Raw genomic sequence first — 16,313 nt, forward strand, 5'->3', positions numbered from 1 at the left:
ACAGCTCAATCTTTGAATTTGGATCTCGACTCTTCTTTGTTCTTATCATTTCAACTTTTCTCTCTTTGGCCAATTCTAATTTTCATTGACCGGAACCAAAGCTGATAATTCCCAAAGATAATCTGCACGCGTAAGTCTGCGACCCTCCAAAGTATTGGTTTGATTAAGGCGCATACGCCAACATCCATTATGATGCGATTAAGTTTCCACAGCGCATATCCATTTATTTATTTGTTCATGTTCATCTGACACTTCGCAAATAGTATACCAGAGATTCGACTCGACTTACTTCCTCGATATCGAAAAAAAAACAAAAAAAAACAAATCCGAAATCTTTCTATCAATCGTCATCATGAGCGCACCGGAATCTAGTACTTTACATGCGAACACACCCGTCCCCACAGGCCAACAATCTATAACCACGTCAAAGGCCCCTCTACTAGGTGAGAGATTCAAAGTACCAACGAACCAAAAATTGTCGAATCCCAGTGAAAACAGTGAGGTCGATGTGGATGCGAGTGATTCTGCGAGCGGAACCGCAAAGTCGGGAAAGCGAAGATTGTTTGGATTCGGAAAAAAGAAGAATGATGAAAAGGTAAAGAGCAAAAAGAAGGATGATGGAGCCCTTGCTGGCAATGCACCATTGATCCGCCCTCTCCAGCAGACGCAGATGACGAACTCCCCTCCACGATCAAGCTATCCATACCAACACCCTTCATCACCACCAGGTCGAAAATTGTTCTCATCTTCCCCACGTGTAGTGTCGCCTGCAGGTTCGCAAATCTTCGAGCGTGATGTGCAAGAAAGTGCTATTCAGCCAAATTCTCCCGCAATTCCGTCGCATATACAGACCGAGGATTATATTCCACCAGTCCTAGATGCATCGTCGCAGGCTATTACGAACAATGACATTGATCCGGATACAGTGGAAATCGTTATGCACTCTTCTCATCAGCCAGCAGTAATGTCAATGAGTGGTATCAGCAGTAGCGAACCTGGCGCGTCAATGTGGACAGACGACTTGGTGGCCCACCCCGACAAGGACGATGCGGCATCAAACTACGGTGCTCTTGATAGTACAGACATCCGGAGATTAAGCTTCATTTCATTTGCAGATGTAGTGCAATCAGAGCACGCAGAACATGCTGGCAATAGAGACTCAATATATATTGCGGGACTCAGTGCGTTGTCATCACCAGGTATATCACCAGGTGTGAACCGTTCACCTTCGCCTGTGCGATCACCAGTATCGTCGTTTGGATTCGGAACATCACCCCCGACTAGTAAGTCAGCTTCCGTGAAAGGTGTTGAGCTTTCGCCAGTTCGAAAACAAACTGGTCTCGCCAGTCCGACTTCACTTCACTCTCCTACAAATGGCGGCGAATTGACCATAGAGACAATGTCACAGGCTGTGAAGAAGACCGGGAGCGGCGATCTTAGTGGCGGCCTTCGCAGTTTACCTTTAAGCCCGGTAAGCTCTGATGGCCCGGATACGCCATTTAGATAAGCCAGTCATTGGATCCGAGGTTGAATTGTTGTGTGTGATGGATGATGTTTACTATTCAGTTACTGCTTGCTATACATCTGGCGAGGTTTTATAGGGTTGGAACAATTGTAGTTTGGGACAAGGGGAGGGGGTATGGATTGCTGTGTATATGAGATACTCGATTGAGCGAACAGTAACTGGCGTTCCGGATTAGGACTTATCTTACTCTCTATTTCATATATTGATTCACTCGACCTTGGGATTGGTAGTTTTTTACGACTGACGTGGAGCAATTTCAATTCTTAGTCGCATTTATGAGATGATTGATGATATGATGTGCCGTTATAGTTGTCCGTGTGCTTCATTTCATGTAATAAACTTAACCTAGGCTCCTCACTCTGGAAGAAAGGGGGTCGAGGTAATACTTTTATGATATGAGTCGTTCACTTAATTGAGATAATGTGACAGATGTTGTAAGGGATGAATTATGTTGTGTGAATGCCGAGGTCGTAATGATTTGTTATTAACTTACTATCCATACCAGATACTAATTGATCTGTCTAATGTCTCATATTGGATAAGCAGCGATTCCAGATTTCAACATCTCAAGGATAAATGTGTGGAGTTAGAGAGGGAGTTTATAGATGGAAATGATTTACTAGGTAGGTAGGTATCAATGTAGATAATCGATGACATCGTCCCTTCCCCTCTTTCAATCCCATTGCCGGAGAATACCCAACTCCCATGATGTTTGTTATCTCTATACCAAGGTTCTTTTCCTTTGCATACAAAGTCAAGCGTTGAAAACTTGATCGATATCTGCCTAGTGGCTAGGTGTGCTTGCTGTACCTAGTAGGTAGTAGCTAGCATCTTTGGTATGCCCACAGAAAATGGTGGATATATTGTATTGTATCGTGTTGTGAGAAGTTGTACCAGTAGTCTCGTAGAGTTGTTGTTGTCTTCTTTAAATGTGATTTGGCATACCTAAGTGATGACCTAGTACATGGTAGATAGTACATAGTAGATAGTATCTGGTATCTGATCTGATCTGATATCTCCTCACTAAAGATAGTAGTTTCAATAACGTCTACCCGTTGAATGAATGTTGAAACAATGCTAAAAGCATCAATTAAGAATTCACGTACCATGACTTTCATCATTAGCCGCGATAATACCAACCGTTGCAAATCTTGGAGATATCTACAATGTGATTGGTACCCAATTATCACCAGTACCTTGTTTTACCTCGTTTCCAGAAGTTCCCCAAATATACTTTTTATTATCATTTATCATTTCTTTCCTCACTACCGGATATTGAGCAAGGATTCTCTGCGTGGTGCTCCGATACAACCGAAAAAGCACAACTCACTCGTACAGTCATACCTGGTACATTGTACTTCACGCATACTTATCAAAATGCTTCATCATAACGTCGTTAAGAACTCATAGCTTCGTACAGACTTCGTGCAGACTTCGTATATGTCCCCTACCTACTTACCTACCTACCTACATCCTCGTAGTACGTACTTTACAATCAGAATACAACACGTACCCACTTACCTATTCATCATCACCTTCTCCCCAATTCTTTTCTCTTGTCCTTTCGCTTCACTAACAACCCATAATCTACTTCATCCCCTGAATTCTCCATAGATATATCACCTACCCAGTCAATTGGCTCCCAACCTGGATCTCTCTATATAAGGCGACAGGCAATTGCATCTCTCTTCCCCTCCACTTAAGGCTTCGGGCCTTATTTATTCCCTTTTTCTTACTACCTTAAGCATGGTCCTGGACTGGAATATTCCACACCCCCCAGCAGCCCAGCTTTACTAGTAAACTATCAACCCTTGAAAGCTCCGACCTCTATACTCCAAAGGGAAAAAATCCGACCCGCTAAAGTAGATTCGACGGAATCTTGGTTAAACTTGTTATATATGGTATATGGCTAGTGATGATGAAGAACTCTCAAATCTCGCAATCGGTATTGGGAAACCATAAGGCACATTTGGAGCGGACTCAATTCTATCGGTAAAAGGAAAAGAAAAGCTTTGTCATTCAATCAAAAGATCTACGCTATTTGCGCGGTACAAAGACTGGCAGAAGCTTCACAATCAATTGCGCACATCTTAGACTTCCCCACGTACGCCACAGCTTGTATCGAAGATCTTCAATTCAAATTGTTCAGTACGAACCCATGCCATCTTCGACAACTCTGCTTGCATGCTTCCGCACATATCAAGACTCGAATACGCGAGCTCGTCAAATTCTCTAACATCACCGGGGCCGCCATCTTTTTGAGGTTTGGATGGTTAGGCATGGTTTTCTAAACCTCCATTGGAAGGAATCGCGCGATGAGTCTATTGTCACCAGGTATGGATACCAGAGATTATAATGGGTCTTCTGGAAGGGAAAACACTGTGCGGGATTGGGGGGAGAATGCGGCAGAGACATTGGCACGAAGATTCTCTCCGAGTGAGCCACGACGATCGCGGGGTCCTGGCTTGGATACAACTATTCGCACAGTTACACCCGAACCTGTCGAGGTAACAGACGACAATTTAAGCATATTAGAGACTCCGCCTAGACTCTTTCCATCTGTGCAAACGTCGCCGCGATCGATCCCTGGCGGAGAAAAGCCTAGAGAACGCCGTCAAGGCCTGGTTTTCCATGATTCATATAGCAGTGACTCCATTGACAAGCCTCCTCAGAGTACCATGAGTCTTCGATCTCGACCTCGAACATATACCGTAGATGCTACCACACGAAAAAGATCAGGATCGGGAGGGGCTCCTAGGAATAGACAGCGAATTGGCTCAATACATTCCACAAACTCATCATCTTTCCATGACATCGAGCCACGGCCCGATACTAATACTGCCATCGGATACCCATCCACTTCTAACAGAAACACATTGACTAAATCCAACTCTCTCAAAAAAGAAAAGGGGTCGGGTAGACGATTAGTTAAAAAGCACTCAAGGCCGACTTCGCCATTTCAAGCATTTGTAGATATACCTGCCGTCGATTCTCTTCCAGATCCTGTGCCTACTGGGAACACTAAGAAAATACTGGGTCTCATGAAAAGTTTACGTGGTCGTATGAGGGGTGAAGTCGAGTATCAGACAGTAGAACGCGGGCAATGGTATCGAGGTGTGTGTTATATTGACAACGTGAAAGGCTCTTTAATGTATGAGGACGACGATAAAGGACCTTTTCACATTGCTGTAGCAACCGACCTACGAGGATGTAGGGTCAAACCGATCATATACTCATTGGAACGACAAGTAAGGTGTCTGGAGATATTAAATCCAAGTCTCGGTTTAGACCTTCGTCTCTTACCAACGGACCCTGCTGAATTTGATCCCTGGTTAGCAGCGATACTACCATGGCAACAGATCAGGCTAGCGTCATCTTTGACCAGTCCACTGAAATCTCCAATAGGCCATCACGACGACAGACGCCCAGCAGTGGATCGACGAGGTTCCGCGTATAGTAATAAAGACTCAAATATTATCAAAGTAGCCAAGCTCCTCTTGTGGGACAAAGGGCCACCCTTATCCCCTGAGTCCATTATCACTCGTCGTTCAACACGACATCTGCGTAACTCTGGACAACAGTGGCGTAGGATATCCTGCATACTTCAGGATAATGGCGATCTCAAGGTTTTGACCGAAAATGATGCTTTGTTGCTTTCAGTTGTTCAGCTCCCACAATTGTCCAGAAGCGCAATCCAAAAGCTTGACAAGTCAGTACTGGGAGAAGAACATTGCATTGCCATATTTCCACAGTACACTTCTACATCCACAAATTTGTCCATATTTAGACCTATCTACCTAGCATTAGAATCACGATTGGTATTCGAAGTTTGGTTATGTCTCTTGAGGGCTTTCACAATTCCAGAAATATATGGACATGATACCCCGCCGCAAATAGAAGCTGACGCCGAAGGTGAGGAATTGCCTGAGGGATATCCTTCTTCAACTAACGATATGTTCCGAATTGAGAAGTCTCTCAACATGCGAATCGTTGAAGCTAAATTTCGAAAATCTGGTATTAGAGCAGAGTTACCCCAGTATGGTAGGCACTCGGTAAGGCCAGAGCCAGATGGGATTCTCGGTGACTACTTTGCAGAGGTCATGCTTGATGGTGAGGTTCGCGCCCGTACAATAACAAAGCTGGAGACCAGAAATCCATTTTGGCGAGAAGAGTGCGAATTTACGGATCTGCCTCCTTATTTACCAAAACTATCGATAGTTTTGAAACGTATGGAAATGTCACAACTAACGGTGCAAGGATTCTTGTCAAGTTCAAGCGTTCAAGTGGCGGACCAGCAAGTAGAAACTATCTGTGGAGTAGTTGAAATATCTGTTGACAAGCTCGAGCGAGGCAAGGATAATGAGGCATGGTGGCCAATTTTGGATCAAAATCAAGAGCAGGTTGGGGAGATGCTAATGAGACTTCGACATGATGAAGTTGTTGTACTTCTTGCCAAGGATTATCAACCAATCTCTGAGCTTCTACATAATTTCAATAATGGGTTGACACTTCAAATATCTCAAGTCATACCCAATAATCTCAGGCAATTATCTGAAACACTGATAAATATATTCCAAGTATCTGGAAATGGATCCGAATGGCTAAAGGCCCTAGTTGAAGACGAAATCGATGGCATCGGAAAAGAAGCACCAACAAAACGACTTAGATACAGCAGGAGGATTGGCTCAAATGAGGTTTCCTTCACGTCCCTTGAGCGGGAACAATCAGTTCGAGACATGGGGAAAAGTCTCAATACTGAAGCGAATCTTTTGTTTCGAGGAAACTCCTTACTAACGCAAGCTCTCGATTTTCACATGAGACGAGTTGGGAAGGAATATCTCTCTGAAATTTTGGGAGATCAAATTCGTACCATCAACAACATTAATCCTGATTGCGAAGTCGACCCATCTAGAATTGATAACGACGGTGCATTCGAGAAGAATTGGGTCTCGTTGATTGCTTTAACTACTGACGTCTGGAGATCAATAGCAGATTCTGCAACTCGATGTCCACCAGAATTGCGACAAATTTTCAAGTACATCCGTGCGGTTGCTGAAGATAGATACGGAGATTTTCTTCGTACTGTTGCATATACTAGTGTCTCTGGATTCATATTTTTACGATTTTTCTGCCCAGCAATTCTTAATCCAAAATTGTTCGGACTACTCCCAGATCATCCCCAACCGAAAGCTCAGCGGACGTTCACCTTGATAGCAAAAAGTTTACAAGCCTTGGCAAATTTATCAAGCTTTGGTCAAAAAGAGTCATGGATGGAACCCATGAACAAATTTCTTCATCAGCATCGTCAAGGTGTGAAGGATTTTCTCGATTCTATTTGTGCTATAGCCCCGGATCGTACAACATTTGCGGTTCCTGCGTCGTACTCCACACCCATTACCATTCTCGCAAGACTACCTCCCACTTCTCGAGAAGGATTTCCTTCTTTGCCGCACTTGATTGACCACGCACGAAGTTTTGCCGACTTGGTCAAATTATGGCTAGAAGGAACCTCGAATTCCATGACTCAATACTTTGAAGGTGATCTTGGTGAATTCAACGAGTTGTGTATAGCTCTCAAGAAGCGCACCGATGAATGTATACTCAAAGCCGAAGAGTACGGTGATCGCGTCGCCGATCAGATTTCTCTCCAATTCGAAGATATAGTCGAAGGTCTCCAGAATACACATTTCCACGAATCCCCTCAAATTCTCCCACTCCCTCCGACACAATCGTATTTCCAACCAGATTCAGAACATCAACATTCTATCCTCCCACCTCCTTGGCAGGACTACTCAATGAGTAATAGCAATGCCACAAGTATAAATAACACAAGCCAAACATATCTTCGCGCTCCCGGTTCCGCAGGCAGTGGAAGTGAAAGAATAGGCACGATCTCTACCTTGAGTAGCAAAGATAAGGAAAAGAAAGAGAAACAAAATTTCTGGGAGGCAACTTTTGGGAAAGATTCAAAATATCAGAGACCTTATGCACCACCACCGTCAGATAACAGCGCACAACAGTTGGGCATGCAAGCCTCTAGTCCGCCAGGTGGAAAGGGTCTAGGGGGACTTGGACTTAATAGACAGGAAAAACAAAGTAGGAGTTTTCTAGGTGGATTGAGGAGGAAGGGAAAACAGGAACCCAAGAGTCAGGGAAGTGGAAGTAGTAATGATGGGGGTTTCATAATGGCACCGGCACCTGCAACAGGGATGGGGATGGGTATCCCAGAGGGGATGAGTATTGATACTGGAAATGGAAGAGGCGCGAGGGTAGAAGGTTTCAGAGAGGAAATTGTGTCGCCTACGATGGGGAGCTGGGCACATATACAAAGAGAAGGAAGGGGTGATGGGGGTATGTTTTAGTATGGGAAGAGGAGAGTGGAGTTGGTCACGAGAGGAAGAAAGATGAGAAAGGCGAGGAAAAGTATGGAGAAGAACACAGGAGAGAGCCCTTTTCGTCTTGTGGAATTCTATATTGAGCATCTATATTATATTACTTTTGCTGTCAATATTCTTATGTTAAATTAAATATTTATTACGAGTATATATATATGAATATCTATATTCATATTTTGTTTCCATGCTATGCGATGCTGTCCATGTATATAGTTACTCTCTGTATGTATGTATGTATGTATGTATGTATGCATCATACGTGATTATGAGATTCAGAGAATTCGCTTTTAGAACTGCTTTCGTAGGTGCCTTGGTCGTTATTTTCTGTCTTGTTTTCTTTTTCTTTTGTTTTCTTGTGAGTGATAGGTTGTGTATAGTATGTAATATACTCTGGAGTAGAGAGGAGAGAGTAGATGGGTAATTTTAAGTTTCAAGACAGAGTAATCAGATCGATTTTGTCAATTTTATCTATCTAGATATCTATCTTCTTCTCCCACTACTATCAAGAAGGATCTATTTATATTGTATTATTTCTCTGCAGTTTGAATTAGATGGATTAGATGGATTGGATAGAATACAAAATAAAGTATAAGAAGAATCAAAAGCGGGAGACGAAATAAAAACACAGAAATATGTGTATATATATATATATATTCTGGAAGATATAACTGCGCTGCGCCACTACTCTACGACTCCACAACTCCACGGACTATTTATCTATTAATTAATTAATCAAGACAATTCAAATTCATTCTCTATTTCCTATCCATAGTGTAAAACGCTGGGAGATTGAGAGTGATGGGTTGTTGATATGATGCTATACTATCGTACTATCTTACTATCTGTCTGTCTGTCTGTCATGTGGTCATATGGTTATCTTCTTCTGTATCATGATATGATATGATGTGATATGATTTGTTTTTTCCAGTCTCCTTTCTCCTTTCTCCGTCTCAACAGTAACAGTAACATCAATCTAAACATAACTCCTTTTCCAATCAAGCCAGCATTCTCGTGTTCTTCTGGAATCGCCACGCAGGATGCTTTTTGGAAAGCACAGTGTGGTTGTTTTTGTTCTTTGGAGCTTTGGGGAATGATTAGAGAGAGAGAAAAGAGACATGAAAGAGGTGAGAAGTAGAGAATGAGAAATAGAAAATGAGAAATGAGACGAGGTGCGAGGAAAGTGTTGAGAATAAGTCCTAAGGGGAGACGGGGAGAGAGAAATAGGAAAGGAGAAATAGAGAGAAAGGTGACGCAAAAGTGACGCAAAAAATTGAATGTTTTCTATTTGCTCCTTTCAAAAAGTAGAACATTGAGAAAAAAACTATAGATATGAATGGATGAATATTTGGACACGCGAAGATGAAAAGATAAATATATATTGTGAAGAAAGGAAAACGAAAACAATAAATAAAGTAGCACGAAAAGCGACACCAACACCAAATCCTTCCAAGAAAGCAACCAGCCGTCTCTGTCTACGTTTAAACGCCACCCAGTTTGATATGCGGCCCAACTCCAACGCCTCGCACCAGCGGATGAATATGTCTTGTTTTCAAGAGCCACAACTCTCTTTTCATAACACATTAACTCGTTAAATCATAACTCTTCACATCTCCCCAAGAAGTCAACCCAGACTTCCTAATAAGTATTTTCGTACTCCAGTTAGAAACCCCCATCCTCCTGCCACTCTACATCCTCGTAGCTAATCTCCTCACTCGGCACGCAAATCGGACAGGGCACCGAATGTTCTTCCCCAAACCCTGCATCTGAGATCCACATGCTTCCATCACAACTCGTGCACTGAGCTGCATACATCATATCCGCTCTCTCACCCGAGTAGTACATTTTCTCTCTATCCCCGTCTCGTTTCTTTTGCTCCCTCGCTTCTATCCTCTCTTTTGCACATTCCTCGTTGCAATTTACGCATTTATATCCATTCGTATCCACATAAACCCTCCGGAGACACTTTCTACATCTCCACCATCTCGGATCGATCTGACGTTCTTCGAGCCACGCTTGTTGAAGAGATTCTAGCTTCTTAGGGTCCTTTGTATTCTTGGGTTGTTTAGCAGTCCCAATATCTTCTTTGTGGAAGTCTTTGAGATGGTCTCGATAGTGATCTTTTCGAGTAAAGGGACCTTTGGATCGGGTACAGGGTTTATAGTCGCAGGGAAAACTACCCTTCTGGTCGGCATCGGCGTGTACATGTCTATAATGGCGTTCTAGGTCCGCAGGCCTTCGGAATTGCTTGCCTGGACAGTTGATTGGGAATTGACAAGGATAGACACCTTTTTGGGGATCACTTTGTTTGTGTGAGTATTCGTTAGAATCTTCAAGTGCAGATCGACGTACCTAGGTGGATCAAGAAAAACCTGCTGGGGTGTATCTTGATGAATTGTGTACCCTGGAAGTAGTTCTAGATATGGCTCTTTTCCCTTTGGTACGATCAACTTGTAAAGTCTGAGGAGTTCGGTCTCGGGAGACCAGCCGAGACTAGATGGTGTTGCTTTGAGAGAATGACTTTGGTTTGATGGACTTCTCTCCATACTATATGATGCTGCGGGGTAGTTGTTGTACCCCTGATTATATCCATCGTCATAGTATTGCGGTAAGTGGGAGGGGTTAAAATCGAAAGACATGGATGGACTGCTAGGAGCCGTAGAGTAGAAATCCTTGGATGATCCAGATTGGGTACTGGTTGAGCCTTGATCCGAATAGTTTCGATTCATGAGATCCGGAGAATAGAAGTCTCCAGAAGATCCGGATTGGGTGCTGATCGAGCTTTGGTCAGAACGGATTCGATTCATTGGAAATCCCCCCATTGATGGTGCTGTAGTCGGATTAGGCCGAAGTCTACCTTGATCAAGGTATTGCCTTGGCCTCAATTTTTTATCAAACGAATTGGAATACATGATAGATAGCAGGCTTGTTCTGGAAATGGTTCTGTTTACCCTTTTCCATGATATTAGTCTAGACCTCACTTGAAAGGTATCATCTTCTGTTTAGAATGCAATTTGACCAGGTCATGCGAATAGAAGATCGACAATATAAATAAAGTTTACTTACCAGGTATTGATATATTCAAGGAGAGTTGACGAAAGAAATATTGGTATAGAAGGAGAATTTAGGAAGAAGGACAGTGATGCTTGTATATTGATATGAAGATCTTGACGTTTTTGATGTATTCGTAACATGATATAGCTGCTTAATAGGCGTGGGAATTTGCGAGGCTTCTCAATAACAAACTCTTAACAGTCATTCCCTCACAGTCAGTCAAGTCCTGAAATACTCACATGCATCACCTATGACCTGTGCAATTAGACGGAGGTTAATATCAACATAGCTTATTATTTACCAATGGGGTCTCATAGCCTTGTGATGGCTATGGTGAGAAGTTGCCCCGGAAAACTTTAAATGGCTCCGGATGCTTCAACTATTGCATTCATATGTATAGAAAGGTAATAGAAAGCCCCTCGCACTTTTTTAGCGGGATCTAACTTGATGAACTCACCGAGAGTCAAGGACTTGAGAAGTTTTGACTCGCCAACAAAACATGTCAGCAACTTTTTGGTCTGTGTAATGTCGAAATGAAGCTAGGATTCCGGCTACCTTCTAGCCTTATCGTTGAACGGCACAGCGGGCGAACATTCGAAAAAAAGAAGCATTTGCTTTTGGGCAACTTAAGCCTCAATAAGGCGAACGATAATGATCCTTGGATTGTGGTCCGACTAGCCGAAAAGGCAAGTGAAAGGGCATTGTGTCTGTCGGCGATCATTGATGCCCTATATGCGCAGCAAGGCACAGAACAATAGAATGCTCACAGGAATCGATCAAAATGGGGCATTTCGCTTAGTAGATTCGAAACCCTATGGTGTCATAATTGCTGGTCGCTGATTGACCATATTGGCGGCGGGGCGCAGTAAAGACGAGTCTTGAGGTATCATAAAATCGTCGTAATAGAAGGAAATATATTTTCAAACCTGATCTGGGCAACTTGTTCCTATATCATTGCTTTAATGCTGACCGCTATCCTCCACCAAATGCATCTTGTAGAGCAGGAAATTCGTGTTTACTCTCCTATGGACCATTGCGATTTGGAACCTTCTTGGTAACCTTGGAATGGACCTGTACCATTAGGCAGCAAGATGTGAAGAGAGCGGGAATAACTGTCCGCCTTCTTTTGCCTTCATTCGTTGTACAGTTTCATTTGCTTGTGCTAACGATAACTGGCAGACGCCGATGTAACGCTTGGCTGTGTCTTTCTCAACTGCCACATCCAGTGGACTCATCATCGCATGTGAAGAAAAGGCTGCATCATGTCCTGAATGAAGAATCGTAAAAGGACGAGCACTTGCGTCAAGGATCTGAATCCATGTACAAGCCACATGCTTACGAAATGTGGCATTTCTGGATATAAGACAACAACTGGGCAGGACCTGCTTATCATTAGTATTTCTTCCGTGAAACAATTAGGATGTAGAGATATAAACTGTACAGAATTATCCAAGAAGAGATCAAAAGAATACTAAGAGGATTGTAGTCTCAATGTTTAATCAATACCGTGTCTGACCGACACTTATGAATTTGCCATTCAAAGTCGCGTTTTCGAGGTGGGATACCATGTATTGTCGGCTGCTCAGCGAACCCTCTTTGGGGTCCAAAACTTGTGCGCAGTTGGTTGTACTTGGGTAGAGACGAGGCAAAAAGGAATATGCAAGGAGATCATGATTTAGTTTTTAAAAAATTGAAATCTGGGGAGAGCTTACATCCTCTTATAATATCTGGGAGTTGGGTATCAAACATTGAAAGTGATGATGCCCAAAGTTGTCATACTCGTACATAATGTCTGCAGGCCATTTCATTGCGACCTATGGAGATAAACCAACCGTTTAGGACAAAGTCTTCGACCAAAAGACGAGAATCTGGGTCAAAGTCTAATTTTCTCTAGTTAGGGCTACTATTGCCATATACGAAGAAATATCCAATCAACCCACACCTGAGTAATTTATGATAAGCCCTGAATAAGGTCAATGTTTTGATTCGCCATTCACACTCAAGTACAGCTCTTAGTATGGAGACTGTTTCGTCAAGACCAATGCAAGAGAACAATTGGTATCTATGGATGCTATGAAACTCTCCCATTCTGTTTGCCTTGGAGAGTACATTCCATCAATCGGCATCAATTGTAGTCTCATCATGCATGTCTCTAGCCGTTCACAGAACACAGAAATACTTAAATGACCAGTGAGCCAGTATGGAACGGTGAAGTTTGGCAGATATCACAACGAGCAAACATTTATTTCTCTGAGTAATATTGCCATGTAAGTTAAGAAACTTCATCCGAATTGAACCAGATGAGCAAGAGTATTTGCTATTAAGACAACTAAGGTCATTTCCCCAAGCCAGATACTGGTTGAGCAATTCCCACTGCGCCAACCTATCCTCCAACCAAAAGATACCATAGGCGCCAGTACATTATTCATACATCGTCCTCTAGGAATTTGTAGATGAACTTGAAGTCCGCTTTTCTTCGGTTCATCCTATAGATAATTGATTAGTTGATGTTGAGGAAAAGAATGAGTATGGTGAAACTTACCATGTGCTCTCATAATCAAAGAAACGATAAGTTCCTTGCTCATACAGCTCAGTAATTTCCTTGGGCTCTTCATGACGTTGGAACCAAGTTTGATATTGCTTATGAAATCGCCAACTTTGTTCTTTTAGTGACCTAGCTGCAAGATATTGTTGATATGTGGCTTGCTTGTAGTAGAAGACATAGAACAAAGTTTCTCCATCTATACGGTTATATAGCCTAGGGTCATCTAGCACCGACGGAACGTCTTGGGGATAATATGATGGAGTGTTGAAAGGGGTTTCTGGTTTGTAGCTACGAGGAGGCGAAACGTCTGACATGCCAGGACCACTAGCCTGGGATGATGCTAACATTCTCTGCGATGCTGTGGATAAAACATCTGGGGCACTCTTTTGAATTACGTCAAAAGATTGAAGCATATCCTGGAATCCAGAAGGCAGATGATATACAGATTCTGTGTTCTCTGGTGTACTTGACTTAAGCCCATTCGAGACACCATTCGATTGTGGTGGAACAGCTTGCATAGAACTGTTAGCATTGGAATTGCATGGGATAGCAATAGACAAACCTTTCTTTCCTTCTGCTGTTTTAGATAAGGCTGGTTGCTTCCCTGACGAATTCGAGGAAAGATTTGGTCTCGTATTCTCTGTTTTTTCAACAGGATGGGACACGCTAGCTCCACTAGGTGCAGCACTTGATTGACTCAAAGCTGGAGATTTAGCTTGGGCACTTGATGGCGTATCTGTAGTTGGAACACTGGATCGTGTCACAGGTGTCTGATTTACACTTGCAGTTTGTGAATGTATAGTTGTTGGAGATGCCGTCACACTCGGTCTTCGTCCAGCACTTCCAGATAAAGGTGGGTGACTGACTGACGTTGCGGGGGTCGGTAAAGTTTCAGGTGGAGGGGGCAAAGGAGCAAGGCCATTCTTATCACTAGCAGCAGCCGCCGCCGCCGCCGAAGCATATTTCAAAGTCTCTCCAGGGGCACGTGTAGGTACCGCGGCTGGTTTCATAAGATTACTTGAGCTTCCATTGGTTGACAAAGTCGATAGAGGGGTATGTAAAGTGGCCAAGGAAGGGAGAGGGCTTTTGAGTTGCGTAGAAGGTCTTCGTGCAGCAGCTAGAGGCGGTTCTGAACCTGATTTCGATTTCCCAGGTAAACTATTGGATCGTAGATCTGTATCTGGTACATCCTCCTGTATCGATTGTGTGTCTTGTGATGATACCCGGTCATTATCATTATTCATGCCGTAATTATCTTCTTCCTCATCAAGGTTGAGCTCATCATACATTTCCTCGTCCTCCATGAAGTCATCGTTCATATTGTCGGTCACATAATATTTGATGGACTCCTCAAGATCTTTGACTTGCTCAATCTCGACAGTACCATTTTCCAGACAGCGTTTGATAAGCTCCAACTTATTTTGATGAAATTTATGTCGTTCCGTTGAGTTGTCCAGCTCTGCTATCCTATCGGCCTTGGCACTTTGAGTTTTCCCCTTCTTCATTGTTGCTGATATCGATTCCCGTTCGGCTTCCATTGTCTCGATCTGGCGCTCTAGTTCCTCTACCATGTTGCCCAAGAATTCCCCGGTCTCCATTTTCGCGCGCTCCTTCGGATCCAGCTTCGCTGCCGCTGACAGCCCTTCTTTCGAATATGCCTTTGTCTTCATAGCTTTCTCTACTGCCTTGAACTTTTCCATTTGCTACAACAGTTTAGCTCACTCCACAGTCAAGTAAAATATATGCCCTACCGTTTCAATCAATTTCCGGTGATCTAACAGAGGACCCTTATCCTTTATGTCATTACTTGCAGCCCATGTCTTGATTTGATCACGAAGCCTCTGCAACTTTTTGATCTCACGTTTGAGGTTGTCCTCCAACTTCTCCTTCTGCGCAGCATTTGTGCATTGCTCTATCTTGTCGTAGATTGATTCGAATTCTGCCACGCCTTCAGTGACTTTCTTGAAGCACTTGTCGACTTCTTGCTGAAGTTTTCGTGCCGCCATCGTGTAATTGTGAGGGTACGGAGAAATGTATCGATGGGTTGGTGTTTGGTGATTGCTGTTGTGTACAAGGGGCTAGCTTTGTTTGACGAATATCAGACCCCATGCGTGGTATAGATGTCTAGCTTGAGCTTTTGCGTGAAAAGGTGGTAGTACAAGGAATTTACAAATTACCTTGCTACCAAGTAAAGGCGTTGTTCTTGTGTGAATGTGTAGTGGTGAGAGGTTGAGAAGTTGTCGCTGAATTTTGAATTGGATTTCACGTTGCGACCATATTGCTTGGGTGAGATTGCGGGAAGAGAGCCTCGCTTGCACCTTACCTTCCTTACCTTCATTACCTGCAGCCTTAGAAGAACGTGGGGGAAATGCTTATGGGCAAGGTTTAACCTACGGAAAGAATGCCATGGCTAAGTATGGAATGAATATATGTTACAGTCTGGATTTTGATTTTGATTTTGATTTTTGAATTGATTATTACGTTTATAATTACTAGGTGAATTATGTTACGATTCTTTTGATCATTGGAAAATTATATCTTATATGGCTGTGATTAATGGTTATTTCTTATGGATGAAATAAATGCTCAAGTGGGGATTGCATCATATGGTTCCAAAAGTAGATCATGATATAGAGAGGGTCTCGTTCCTACCTATCGCCATTGTTGACTTGAACTTCAGACTATTAGGAATCCTCAACATCCCACTTCATTGTATAAATCACTCCTAGAGAGCAATTGATCTTTATTATAGTCAGAAGATCAAGAAGACCGATTCAATCCTGGTCATTTGCCTACC

At 42.9% G+C, this 16,313-nt stretch overlaps 5 protein-coding genes across 5 annotated transcripts; 2 read left to right on the plus strand and 3 right to left on the minus strand.

The window, feature by feature from the left end:
- Nucleotides 1-352: 352 nt before the first annotated feature.
- Nucleotides 353-1,507, plus strand: EAE97_001553 (uncharacterized protein; the record flags this gene model as incomplete). Its single annotated transcript, XM_038872064.1, has 1 exon — nt 353-1,507. One exon carries the CDS (start codon nt 353-355, stop codon nt 1,505-1,507), a length of 1,155 nt encoding a protein of 384 aa, XP_038736622.1.
- Nucleotides 1,508-3,840: 2,333 nt separating this feature from the next.
- EAE97_001554 (uncharacterized protein) lies at nt 3,841-7,887 on the plus strand (the record flags this gene model as incomplete). The annotated part of the gene is made up of 1 exon (XM_038872065.1): nt 3,841-7,887. One exon carries the CDS (start codon nt 3,841-3,843, stop codon nt 7,885-7,887), a length of 4,047 nt encoding a protein of 1,348 aa, XP_038736623.1.
- A 1,692-nt stretch (nt 7,888-9,579) lies between these two features.
- Nucleotides 9,580-10,829, minus strand: EAE97_001555 (uncharacterized protein; the record flags this gene model as incomplete). Its single annotated transcript, XM_038872066.1, has 2 exons — nt 9,580-10,219; nt 10,270-10,829. The coding sequence occupies 2 exons, from the start codon at nt 10,827-10,829 to the stop codon at nt 9,580-9,582; spliced, it is 1,200 nt and encodes a 399-aa protein (XP_038736624.1).
- Nucleotides 10,830-11,766: 937 nt separating this feature from the next.
- EAE97_001556 (uncharacterized protein) lies at nt 11,767-12,005 on the minus strand (the record flags this gene model as incomplete). Its single annotated transcript, XM_038872067.1, has 2 exons — nt 11,767-11,897; nt 11,942-12,005. The coding sequence occupies 2 exons, from the start codon at nt 12,003-12,005 to the stop codon at nt 11,767-11,769; spliced, it is 195 nt and encodes a 64-aa protein (XP_038736625.1).
- Nucleotides 12,006-13,396: 1,391 nt separating this feature from the next.
- On the minus strand, nt 13,397-15,522 carry EAE97_001557 (uncharacterized protein; the record flags this gene model as incomplete). Its single annotated transcript, XM_038872068.1, has 4 exons — nt 13,397-13,457; nt 13,514-14,027; nt 14,079-15,219; nt 15,268-15,522. 4 exons carry the CDS (start codon nt 15,520-15,522, stop codon nt 13,397-13,399), a joined length of 1,971 nt encoding a protein of 656 aa, XP_038736626.1.
- Between the last annotated feature and the right edge of the window lie 791 nt (nt 15,523-16,313).

Source organism: Botrytis byssoidea (genome assembly GCF_014898295.1).
Source record: "Botrytis byssoidea strain MUCL 94 chromosome Unknown BBYS_003, whole genome shotgun sequence".
Classification (NCBI taxonomy): domain Eukaryota; kingdom Fungi; phylum Ascomycota; class Leotiomycetes; order Helotiales; family Sclerotiniaceae; genus Botrytis; species Botrytis byssoidea.